Source organism: Stylophora pistillata, chromosome 3 (genome assembly GCF_964205215.1).
Source record: "Stylophora pistillata chromosome 3, jaStyPist1.2, whole genome shotgun sequence".
Lineage (NCBI taxonomy): Eukaryota > Metazoa > Cnidaria > Anthozoa > Scleractinia > Pocilloporidae > Stylophora > Stylophora pistillata.
In genome coordinates, this window is record NC_142521.1 from 35,186,089 (window position 1) to 35,198,464 (window position 12,376).

Sequence of the window (12,376 nt, forward strand, 5' to 3'; positions counted from 1 at the left end):
ACAATTATTCTAAATCTTTCCTTGAATGTTCCCAGTTTCTAAAAATACTACAAAAAAGATAGGTCACCCTGCTTGCTTAGGAGGTATACTTGGCCAAACAGACTTCATTCACACCTTTACTGACACTAATAACGCGCGTCGTCTTATCCGTTCAAGCCACATTTTGCGGTAGAAAGTATCGATAAGTAGAAAGTATCGAACGTATGGAACAATTTGATATATGTTTTGTGGAAAAATCATGCAATTTTAAACGACCTCGACTCAAAACATTCCTCGAGTCAAGGTGATAATTTGCATCCTCGAGTTATGGCCTTCGTGCAGGCTTATTTCTCCAATTCAAAGGGGATAATTTGTACACCAAAATTATGCGATGAGAATATAGGTAAACGTGCTCGTTCAAGAGCTAAAGACCATCGTACCTCTTTACCTGGTCCATTGATTGGACTGAAAAACAATACCATGTTCTCGGAATGCGCGTGCTTACACGCCTGATTACGTGATTTTGTGCGCAGTACAAGTTGCGCAGTGCAATACTGATAAATCATCGTAAGTTCACCCTGCGTTGTATTACAAGACTACGTTACAGTTTCTTGTCACAGAATCCCCAAACCCAACCAATCAACTTTAAGTTTCTCATGATTGAGAAGAAAACGACGAGCTGCAGGAAGTACAAAAACACAGATCAAGGCGAAACGGAAAGATGTATAGTACAGCATACTTTTGGCCTCTGCCTCTAATATATTAATTACACCTCGCTTCCTTCGTTAATTCGTTGGATACTTTTATTCTTAATCAGGTCCATTCCGCTCTCCATTTCGTGCGTCTGTTCGTTCGTTCTTCGTCAGACCACCAGTTCGTTCGTTCGTTCGTTCGTCGGTTCGATCGTTCGTCCGTCCGTATGTACGTTCTCCCGTTCTTTTCTTTCGTCGCTAAAGCGTTGCTTATCCATTCATCGATAATAATGTGATTAACGCACCTTTACGGCTACTTCTTGATTCTTCTCCAGCAACCAAGGAACGTTGTTCCAGAGAAGCTCAGAACCCTTCGAACTTAATGAGAGAGTAATGAAAATAAAATCAACCGTTCAGGAAATGTTGGACTATTTTCAATGACTAATTATCTTCGCGTATATACTGATAATCAAAGTTGATTTTATGCACTAATGGAGGACATAAAACACAAAAACTATAACCATACGACATAAGTCACAAATACTTTGTAAATAAAAAGAGCCTTAAAACATCGCGATCAAAGCATTTTATACAGTATTATTATATGCCTTGATTTCAAATTCTGCAATAACATACCAAATAGAAAAGAAAATTGAATTAAAAAGGACAAAAATTTTACCTAGAAAGATACTTTACGACGTATTCTATCCCTGGGAAGTTTCTATCTCTAATCTCCTCCTGTATAAGTCTGGAAAGATAAAAACAAAAGAAATTATAACATAACCAAAGTAAAGCGCGCGCTCTGATTGGTCAATTTAGCGTCCCCCATTTGCCCATGGGTGTACGCTGCTGACGTGAGCAAATGCAAAGACTATTTTTCCGCGCGCGCTTGTTTTTTCTGGTCGCGTAAGATTTGTTAAATAAAAGGGAACTCTTTAGCTACTATGTATCAATGTTAAGTTATAAAACAAATGGTAAACACCACAGCGTACACTTTTGAGTTATGGATGCACTTGGGAGGTTTGCTAAGCACTCAAGAAGCTAGAGTCGCTCTCGGCTATCGCCTCGAGCGACTCTTACGCTTCTTTCGTGCTTAGCAACCTCCCGCGTGCATCCATAACTCAATAGTGTACGCTGTGGTGTTTACCATTTGTTAAACATCACAGGCAAGTTTTCATAAAATTAAGTTCCCTCCGAAGACTGTCGTTTCACACCGATTATTATTATATAACTGTGTCTCACAAGGACTGGGAACTACCGAATTCACGAATTTGATCGGCTGAAATCAATATTGAAAGCGGTCTAGATTTTCCCATCTAGACCGGCATCTAGACCGGTCTAAAAAAAGGTACAAAGAATATAAAAAATTGGCATATAAGACTCAGCCATATAATAAACACTTATTAACCGAGCTAGGTCGGTCTGTATGGGAGAATCTTGACCTCAGTCGCTGGTACAGACCGAACGCAGTGAGGTCTGTACTGGCGACCTCGGTCATGATTCTCCCATACAGACCTCCCGCTCAGTTAATAAGAACTAAATAATAACTTCTGAATCGTTTATAAAGACTTCAAAATATGGGAAACACGACTCAGAGACAGCAAGCCACTACGACATGTCGCTGCAACTTATTTCATCGACATCCTTATCACTCAAACCCAAACTACTTTGAACTTGGGAGATTTTCCCTTTTGCAGGGTAAACGATTTCCGCCAAAATTATTCATATCCCACAAAGCGAATTGTTGTAGTGACCTGTCGCAGCAGTGTCTCAGCGACTTGCTAGCTACTTTTTACAGCTGATAATTTGAACCAGAGTCAAGGTAAACTAAATTTTCTGACTCTGATGATGAATTCCGCTACTACTGTCAACAGTCTCAGGACTCAAACACAACGAATATGCAATGGTACATATATTTTTGTTTGTTTAAGCCGTTCAGTCTAATTTATGCTATTCTTGTACCTTTCCTTATTTGCATGTTTTTAAACTAGTCTCTTGATAATGGAGTCACGATGACCCCGAAACGTCGAGTAATAAATCTTTCCTGGTTTTTTCTATGCCTTTGCTTTAGCAAATCCCTGCTGCTCAACAAAAAACGTTCGAAAAACATACCTTTTCCAAACAGCTACGGCTTCTGCAGTTTGTTTGTGATAGTCATAAAACAATGCCAATGCGTGGTATCTCTGAAAACAGAATTAAAATGTCAAAACGCACTTTTTACGACACCTTTTGTCACGGTGAGCACAGCAAGAAGGTAAGTTCTCTCTGTAAATTTCAACTCAGGGATGTCTTCCTTTCATTGCCATCTGATCCTCAATGCTACTCTCCATCTGCAATACATTTCCTTGTAAGCCAGTTAAGTGAATCTTGTTTTATACCACGATAACATCTTGCTGACAAGTTTGTCTACTTTTTAAACATCTCACAGAAGAACAGCATGTTGAGGTCATTGCTATTCGGTTTGTGGTAAGATCTAGCCATAAGAACAGTGCCAGGCTCTCTCTTATAAATACCTCGTGTTTCTGAAGGCAGCTGATGGTATCTGCAACAGTGCAGGCGTTTCTATTGGACACCAGACTCAGTAAGTCTGGAGAATTTATTTGTGTGTATAACTTCACGAGCGCCGTATCGACCTCCTACGGAAGAAAATAATTCTTACATGAATTCCACAACCTCTAGAAAGGAGCACACTCAATTTAGTAATAACACAACTACTAATCAGGACAAAGCAGCAAAGCATGCAACATCGTGTAAACTTGTGGCGAAATGACAATTCAGTCGGACAATTCAAACAGAAAAACAAACCTCTTTGTAGCCCGAATCTTCCGCAGTCTCTCTGGTTTCCTCCTAGAAAGATAAGAAAAATAGAGGTGATATTGAAAGGAGAAAGAAGATGCCAGTCACTCTTAGGGTTTACATGACAGCCTCGTGTTTCTAATCCATTCCGTCAACAACCGCACTCAGTGTGGCCACACTCACTTTACCCAACATCTATCACGGATTACATAACCAGCTGAATTATACAAGCACTCTGATTGGTTCTTAATTCGGATATATTGGAGGACAGACGCATAAATGACGTCATCATGAACAGCATTTTGCTTCTTCATTATATGAAACGAATAGATTCCATGCTACCGTGGGTCACCGCTGTTTAGTTACAGATCACAATGCAGTAACAACCTCAGTGATAAACTCGGCTGCGCGTTATGTGCCACTTTCTTGATCTTACCACGTTATGACTTCATTTGCAATCAAAAATAGAACTAATGCACGTCAACATGCATTCAAGGTTCAAGGTTCATTTATTTCACATTATTTACATAAAATTAACATAGATAGAAAAGTATAATTGAAACAAATGATTACAGAATAAAATCAATAAAGTACAGATTATAAAAATGTGTGTGGTGGTCAAAGTAGCGAAGGCTCTCTAGTTGGCCACCACCTACTTTTAGATAAACAAAGAAATGGCACTGAGCTTTATTGGTGTATAGTAAAAAAGGTGGAGAGTGTTTGTAGAGCCTAGGATTGATGTGCAAGAGAGAATTACGTGTATATAACTTAAGGTATGTTAGAGGTATACTGAGAAAAACAGACACACATACAGACAAACAAACAACAGCAACAACAATGAACGAAAGCAGAAACAGAAGCAAAGGAGAGGAAAAGAACAACACATCATCAGCAACAACAGCAGCACCAACAGCAAAGACCGAAATATAAGCGGACGATTATTATTATTATTATGCAGCAGTTTATTATTATTATTATTATTATTATTATTATTATTATTATTATTATTATTATTATTATTATTTAAAAATCGAGTTTCCAGATGGGATTTGAACCCACGACCCTAATGTGACAGCGTGATGCTGTTAGTGAGCTTCTATGCGCTAGCTGATGTTTGGCTGTGTAGCCGCGTGATGCGGTTCCAGTCAATACTCACTAATTGACCCTTGCTCACCATAGAGTCTCCTGTAGCTCAGTGGTTAGAGTATCCGACTGGATCACGGAGGGTCGTGGGTTCAAATCCCATCTGGAAACTCGATTTTTAAAAATTGTTTATTTCATCTTTATATTATTATTATTATTATTATTATTACAATGCTATGGCAAATATAGGCTAGACATTTTTTAAAATTGTTTTCACAGTTTTTTAGAGTAAGAGTGTCATTTCCCTTCTCATATATTTTTCTGATGTAATTTACTTTTATAAGAAAAATTTCGATGCACGTTCTTTTTTTTTTGAAAATTCTTTCAATACGAACTAGTAGTTGCTTTTGCGATTTTTATATGTAGGTCGTTTTTGTTATCAAAGTTAGTTTGGGTCTGATACGAGTCTGATCCTAGAGAAGCGAATTTAATAGATGCATTCCGTGTCAACTAATTTGGAAATGTAGAGAGGAAAAACCATTACCCAGGCGAAGTTATCGTAATGTTTTAAGTTTTGAAATTATTAATTAATTAACTCTGCTATTATTATAGTTATTTACATAAGGGTAGTTATATATTTGATCACTAAACAGATCATATATTACTTGATTGACGAGAAATCAGGTGGGCCATATAAAGTTTCTTAAACGTGTTAAATGTTTTTAATTTTTGTTTCAACGCCAAGGGGACAGTTTCCCATATAACAGAAGCAGAGTACTTAAAAGTAAATTTGCCTATGTTAGTTCTGACTTGTGGTCGGTGGAAATTAAGCTTGGCGGATTTTCCAATGTTCTAGGAGTGGACAGCTGTTATAAGTATTAAAAAATTATAGAAAATTGCTGGAACAGTTGTTGGATTGTTACATAATTTAAATGCGAGTGAGCAGATTTTTAATCTAACAACATTTTCAAATTTTCAAATTTCAAGGATTTGGTAGTAAGGGAAAGAGGGTTCCCGTTTGTTTGCAAAAAAGATACTTCGGATGCATTAGTCTATGCATTTATTTTGTTTAGCACTGATCTTATTTAAATTAGTCTGATAAGTGTTGCCCCAACACATTGCACCATAATTAAGATAAAGGTAAATAAGTGCATAAATTCAGTTGTCTTAACATCTTTAAATTTAGGTAATTTGCAATCTATTTGCAACATAAGTAGCGAGTGGCGTAGGCAATCGGATAGAGTCATTTGTGCCGGATAGAAGACATGTAGATTTACAATTTTATATTCGTTTGGTTTTGTTCGTGTCACGCTTCATGGTCAGAGCATTGCCTCACCGAGGCGAAGAAAAAGTATGTAATAAATTCACTTAAACTTTGGGTCGCCTAGCCAGCACAAACTGTAATAAAAGCATTTAAAACTGCATGATATGGACCAACTTACAAGGTACTGCATCAAGAATAGCTTGGCCTCTGCCAAAAACTGCTTACTGCCTTTCACTGCAACCAGGTAAAAAAGGAGAAATTTGATATGAAATAATACCGCAAAATACGACGAATCCTCCCCCCCCCCCCCCCAAAATCACATTCACAGAACTGTGAGAACATATAGAAGAAAGATAAACCATGATTTCCGTGAGAAGTGTAAAGTGTTGATCGAACTTTTATAGCAAAACTGAATTCGTCTTTCGATCTTGTTTAGTTCAATGCATAAGCTCCATTTCTAGCTGAAGTTTAGAGAATGATTTAAATCATGTTTCGCTATCAGCATTTAACAAAACAATCTTTCTCTTCCAGTTATAAGGCCAGGGATAGCAGCCCTGCCAAAGGCGGATTCCCTTACAATCAGTCTCCTGTACCAGTTTCAATGTATACTCCTGAATCACAATGATCCTTGTTGAAGTTCGAACAGAGTTGCATTGGTTAACAAACATTATGACATGATCATAAGCTCACCCCGGGCACTCAGCTCCGCTATTTCTCTCGATGGTAAGTATTTCCAGTTGGAAGAGAGGAGGTCTGGGAATAATATAATCAGCTGAAAAAAGAAAGAAAGAAAGAAAGACAGGACTTGAAAATTTTTGCATGCAAATAAAATAATAAGCAAAAGTTCAGTGCATTCAAGAAAATTTGCCACAAGGTGGTCAAAAGTAAAAGTAATACAGTGGAGCCTGTATCAAGCGGTCACCCACGAGAAACGGACCGCTAAATATTGGTTCTATAGATTAGGGGTATTTACAAAAAACGACACACAACGCCACTTCATGCCATAATTAACTACTTAATGTACAGAATCTCGTTCAAAAATACATTAAAAACTAAAAAATTACTTGAAAGATTATTCTTAGTTTTCTTTTAGTGGTTAGGCTTTAACTGGCCGTTTAATAAAGGTGACCTCTTAATAGAAGTGAAAATTAAATAAGAAAAAAAATTCGGGACTTTGACAACTGACCGCTTAATACAGGTTCGACTGTCATCTACTTCTCGTATGTTCCTATATCTGGTTGTTTATAATTCTATTCTGATATACTTCTGGTTAATTATAATCCGTGTACTTAAAAATTGACAGAAAAACAATCTTTTACAGGCAAAAATAACCCCTTAGATCATACATAGGCGCTGTCTGAGCTTCAAAGGCGTACGAGAGAGTTCGCCGCCAGGAAATCATCTAAACATCCACAATTTAGCTGATCCACAACCCTTCGTTACTTTCCTGTGTTTCGTTTACGTTATCCTACAGTATGAAACAGTTTGCAGTTAAATGGTGATTACTATTATAATTTTTTTCATGGCCGTTTACCTTGATGGGAATTGAAAGCCCCAACCTGACTGTGAAGCTAGTGTTTAGCATATTACCCATTCGCAAACGTTTTGCCAAGACACACCACAAAGACCACAGTAAACTATCAATCCCACACTGTTTACTAAGGTTGAGTGATGAGCAAAGCATTTATACATCACAATTAAGAGTCTCCCTTTTTTTAATTGAAATAAACCAGGATAAAAGTTACCCAGCGTTCAAAGAAGCAGACCCGCAATATCCAAAGTGCTAATCACTAGTAACCGGTTGTTAAAAGGCTGGAGAACGCTAACCAAAGGGTAAACCTCAAAAGGGGGTAAGTTTCTAAAGAAACTGTGGGGTTGCGTCGGTGGGAGTAACAAGGTAGTTTGGTTTATCAACTGAGGTGATAATGTAAATTGGCGACCGTAAAGAGCTTCACAGCTGACATTTCGAGCGTTAGTCCCTCGTCAGTGCGAATGGAAGAATTGTGGGTCGTTAGTGTGTGTTTATGCGCAGAAAGTGGATTTACGATACTGATGGTTAGCGCAGTACGTTATATTAACACTTATCCGCTGGATAAGTGTTAACAAAACAACTGGGGTCCAGGCTGACACATTCTCCACAATGTTTAGAGACCCACAAAGAACACTTCAAATCGTAAAACGATACCTCTCTCGAATCCAGTCCTCCCTCTTTCATAAGACGTCCAGCTTCTGTAAAGTACCCTTCTGCCATGTATATAAATCCAGCCTGCCGTTGCGTTCTCTGAAGAAGCTGAAAAAATGTTAAAACAGATTTGAGTTTTCGACTTGCCAACTGCGACATTGTATATGGCTACTGAATCTTGTGCCCATGACCTCTGCCAGACCGGTGCAGCGCTCTAACAACTGAGCTGACAAGCCATCCGAGTGCTGGTCACTTTGTTAGTTGTGTTCATTACAGTGATGATTACTCTCATCAACATTTATTGCTCCGCAGTTCAAATATATGATATTCACATATTCACAATTCTCGGATAAGGACGAATAAACCGTAGGTCCCGTCTCCTGCATCTATCAATTAGTTAAATTGGTTAGGCAGGGGACGTAAAAGAGATTACTGTGATGTGGTCTGGCCTGTTTTCTGAGAATTGGGGGTAGGGGGCAGCTGTTAGATTCGCTTTTATTGATTGTAAACTGCTACTAGCAGTCTGGTAAAGTCCTCCGCACAGTGTTGTAAAACAACTCGTAATTCAGCATGCTGCAAGTATTTGTTCTGTTATCACTATGGCTATCATTATCACTATCAGTTTGTAATAGAAGTCATGGGCGAAAAATATCTAAAGTGCAACAACTCTTAGAAGGTCAAGTCTTACTAGCCAATTTTGTACTTAAACTAGCTTAATTTACTGTTCATCGAATAAAACAAAAGTATTCCTTTCTTCCGTGCATCTGCCCGCGAACTCACGTACCACTTTTGTTTTCTTATCACAGGTTGACGTAATGTTGATCTACTACTGGACAGGCACTAAGCAAAATGGGATCTACCTTATACTACACCACTTTCACTACACACACTAAACAAAAAAATCTTAGGTAACCAGGTCATTATTACATTAGCTTTTGCAAACGTTACTGCATGAAAACTTTTCGTGGGAAGGTACCTTTTCATCCCTTTGCGGTCCTGTTGCTGTTTCCATGGCGACATGAGCAAGCTGAAGAGCTTCACTCACTCGTTTCTCATTTAACAACATCTGCACCTGATAAATACGTTCAATGGTTAATAGAAAGTCGATATCTGAATTTATCGTACCACTTCTCAGAAAACAAAGGTAATATTTCAGCTGGCACTAAAGAGTACCATAAAAATTCAATCAACTTTTTTTTTAAAAGTTGAGATGTCTGTAACAAGGTTGATAACAGCACAGTCTGGCATACTAAACATAAGCCCAGAACATCTCCCACAATTCCTATGCAGGAACAAATAGTGAAAAACATGTTCTCATGAATAATAAATGTAAAACTACCTGTTTTCTGAATGAAAGCTGTGCCAAGCAGTAGACTTCTCTTGAAGAACAAACAAAAACCTGATTATCATAATTCAATAAGAGTCTTCCACCCTAAAGGAAAACAAAGCACGCAAACATTTTTGGTCAACGTGGTACTTTGTTACATAACATAAAATAAACTGAATTACGCAAGCATTCTGAATGTTCTAATTGAATGATCTCCAGGCGCTCGTTTCTCGAAGGTGCCGGTAACTTAACGGGCCCAAAGCCATGTTTTAAAATCAAAATTTAAAGGGTAGGAAAGCAGGTTCTGACAACCAAACCCGTCCTTTTTGTTTCTTTAGCGAATAGTTTTATTGTGGCATTTTCAAAACTCTTGAAATCCCAATCTTGAATGAAAACAGAACAGCTTTACGGGTCCGTTAAGTTACAGGGACTTTCGAGAAACGGGGCCCTGGGCCCAGTTGTATAAAGGGCAGATAACGCTATTCAACGGATAAATCGCTATTCAGCGGATAAGTGATGGCAAAACATATTGCGCTATCCACCGGATAGAGATTTATTCAGTGGATAGCGTTTATCCACCTTCGAAGAACCGGGGCCTGGAGGTCAGTTGCATACATGACGTCACCATTAACAATATTACAATAATTCTATTTGCTTTCTTAGCACATAAATCCAATGAAATCCATTTTGCTGCGGGTCTGTACTGCAATAGATCACAAAAGACGCCAAAAGTGGTACGGACATTAGTGACACACTTGGCTACGCTTCGTGTGCCACTTTTTTTGGTTATTACAACATTTTAATGTCATTTATGATCGATTGCTGCACAGACCCACGTTAACATGGAACCTATTTGTTAAATCTACGTATCACTGTATTTAGTACTGGTTTGCTGCTGAAAAGGAAAATTGATAACAACCAATTGGATTTAAATTATTTTAGCGACCAAGATAATCTGTGTCGTGCGAGAAATATAGAAGAACTGAAAATATAAAACTCAAAACGACCTCGCATCTAAAAGATTCACGTTCAACTCCTCATACCCTGAATATGAGTGACTGCTTCTGTGATTTTTGGTCTTGCCCTATAATGCTTGAATCAATAAAACGGAAAGAGAAACCACATTAATTTATTTAAGTTTGCATTTATTTTTGGAACAAGATTGAAATTCATCTGACTTCAGGTGTCGAATTTAATTAACATATCGAAAGTGGCTTAACAAAATTCCAAACTCGTTCCCAGGGCCTATAGGGAAAAGGCCCTGGGAACGAAGTTGACAATATTCGTCATCACAATGGTCAAAACGTTGTGGACTCACGAAGAGCAGTCGAGTGAGTCCACAATATCGATATCAAATTGGTGCGTTACACGTTGCGTGACACGTTGACGCGAGCAGCGTTGTCTGTACTCTTATCGACAACGACAATTGGCCAATCAGATCGCGGCATTTCCTGCCAATTGTGGTAAGTAATTTATTATCTAATTTACATGCAATTAAGTGGAACAATATTTCTACAATTGTTTGCACCTCATCACCAGAAAAGGGAATGGAAAAAAAATAAGTAAAGAATTTTTCGTAAATGTTTGTACCTGTGAACAGAAATGGAGTTTGCTCCTAGTGCCACAGCATAAGGAAACGAATATCCCAGAGCCAGCAATCTCTCTGACCAGCTGAGTGGAGCCCTCTGAGAGGTCCCTTCTGAAGTAACAAACATACCCATGACATCTGTAGGGCCATTCAGTAAAAATTCCTCCTATAATGTAGCAACATCAATTACCATAAATGGACAACAGTGTTGTATATAGCAAATCAAACTGATTAGAGAAAGTCTTGCAGAAAAGCAAAGTGTCCAACACAGCACATGCATCCCAAAGATTTTTTTGTGTCCAAAGTTATCTGGGGCTGCTATAATTTTGCTATAAATTGCTCTGATTGAATCAAAACTTTCTCTTCTTTCTCAACCATTAAGAATCAATACTAAAACCAGTCGTGCAAAGATGTTTTTTCGTCTAGTCACAAGTGTGGGGCAAAGAAAAATTTCTGAGTTCCAGTGAGGAAATGAACCACCGACCTTCGGATTCCATGTTCCAGTGCTCTAACACTGAGCCATAGAGACTCTGTGGTCAGCGAGGCTCATTATGAAGTTCATATATGACACCCGTTTTGAGATTGGCAATGTTGAATCATCATGGTTTGTAAAGAATAAGAAAGATGGATTTCTTATTCTTTAAAACCAATTATGTCTTGGTCGCTGGGGTTTGACTGCCCAGGAGCTGCCAGGAAGCTGCTGGGAAGTTGCTTACAGGTTTTAATTTTGAGCTCTCGTTAGCTGCCTAAGATATCTTCCTGTCCTCTGAGCAGAAATTGTAATTTCTTTGGTTTAGGTTGTGCAACACTCAATCACTGCGCACTGTAACACACCAAACAATATACCAGTGCATCTCTTGAATCGGCACTCACCATTCCAACACCCATGACAAGTCCTTTAGTAACTTCATCCTCGTAATGAAATAACTCTTGAACCTAGGTACAATCATAATGTAAAATTCTCAAAACTTAGTTGCATAAAAAAAAATACTTATAATAGAGTCTGGTTGGGCTGGAGGGAAAAGTATCTGGCCCTTACCCATGACACACAGACAGGGCTGTCAGTAAGTTTTGAAGTAGCTGTTACATTGGAGATATCACTGGTAGCAGTAATCAGTGGTAATTGTGAAGAAGAGCTCCCCAAAAAACCTGTCGGCCGACAGACGACCAACTGTCGGCCGACTGTCGGCCGACTGTCGGCCGACAGTTGGTCGTCTGTCGGCCGACTGTCGGCCGACAGTCGGCCGACAGTTGGTCGTCTGTCGGCCGACAGGTTTTGCCTGAAATATAGGCTACCTGTCGGCCGCCAGTCGGCCGACAGTCGGCCGACTGTTGGTAATGTGTCGGTAACCTGTCGGTACCTTGTCGGTAGCTTGTCCGTGAAACGATCACACAATGTTAGGGATTCTAAGTTTGCCGTTACAAAAGCATATGGGTTTAAATTATTAATTTTTTAATTTGCGTT

At 38.7% G+C, this 12,376-nt stretch overlaps 1 protein-coding gene across 1 annotated transcript in view; it reads right to left on the minus strand.

The window, feature by feature from the left end:
• LOC111341909 (transforming growth factor-beta receptor-associated protein 1) overlaps window positions 1-12,376 on the minus strand; it is a 30,411-nt gene that overhangs the window by 7,162 nt on the left and 10,873 nt on the right. Inside the window, exons 10-22 of the mRNA XM_022948956.2 lie at window positions 11,785-11,847; window positions 10,914-11,077; window positions 10,367-10,415; window positions 9,336-9,428; window positions 8,973-9,068; window positions 8,000-8,104; window positions 6,505-6,586; window positions 5,993-6,048; window positions 3,477-3,518; window positions 3,185-3,307; window positions 2,784-2,854; window positions 1,351-1,419; window positions 977-1,049 (exon numbers count right to left, since the gene is read on the minus strand). Of these exons, the coding sequence (XP_022804691.2) occupies window positions 977-1,049; window positions 1,351-1,419; window positions 2,784-2,854; window positions 3,185-3,307; window positions 3,477-3,518; window positions 5,993-6,048; window positions 6,505-6,586; window positions 8,000-8,104; window positions 8,973-9,068; window positions 9,336-9,428; window positions 10,367-10,415; window positions 10,914-11,077; window positions 11,785-11,847 (1,086 nt within the window). The remainder of the gene's footprint in view (window positions 1-976; window positions 1,050-1,350; window positions 1,420-2,783; window positions 2,855-3,184; window positions 3,308-3,476; window positions 3,519-5,992; window positions 6,049-6,504; window positions 6,587-7,999; window positions 8,105-8,972; window positions 9,069-9,335; window positions 9,429-10,366; window positions 10,416-10,913; window positions 11,078-11,784; window positions 11,848-12,376) is intronic.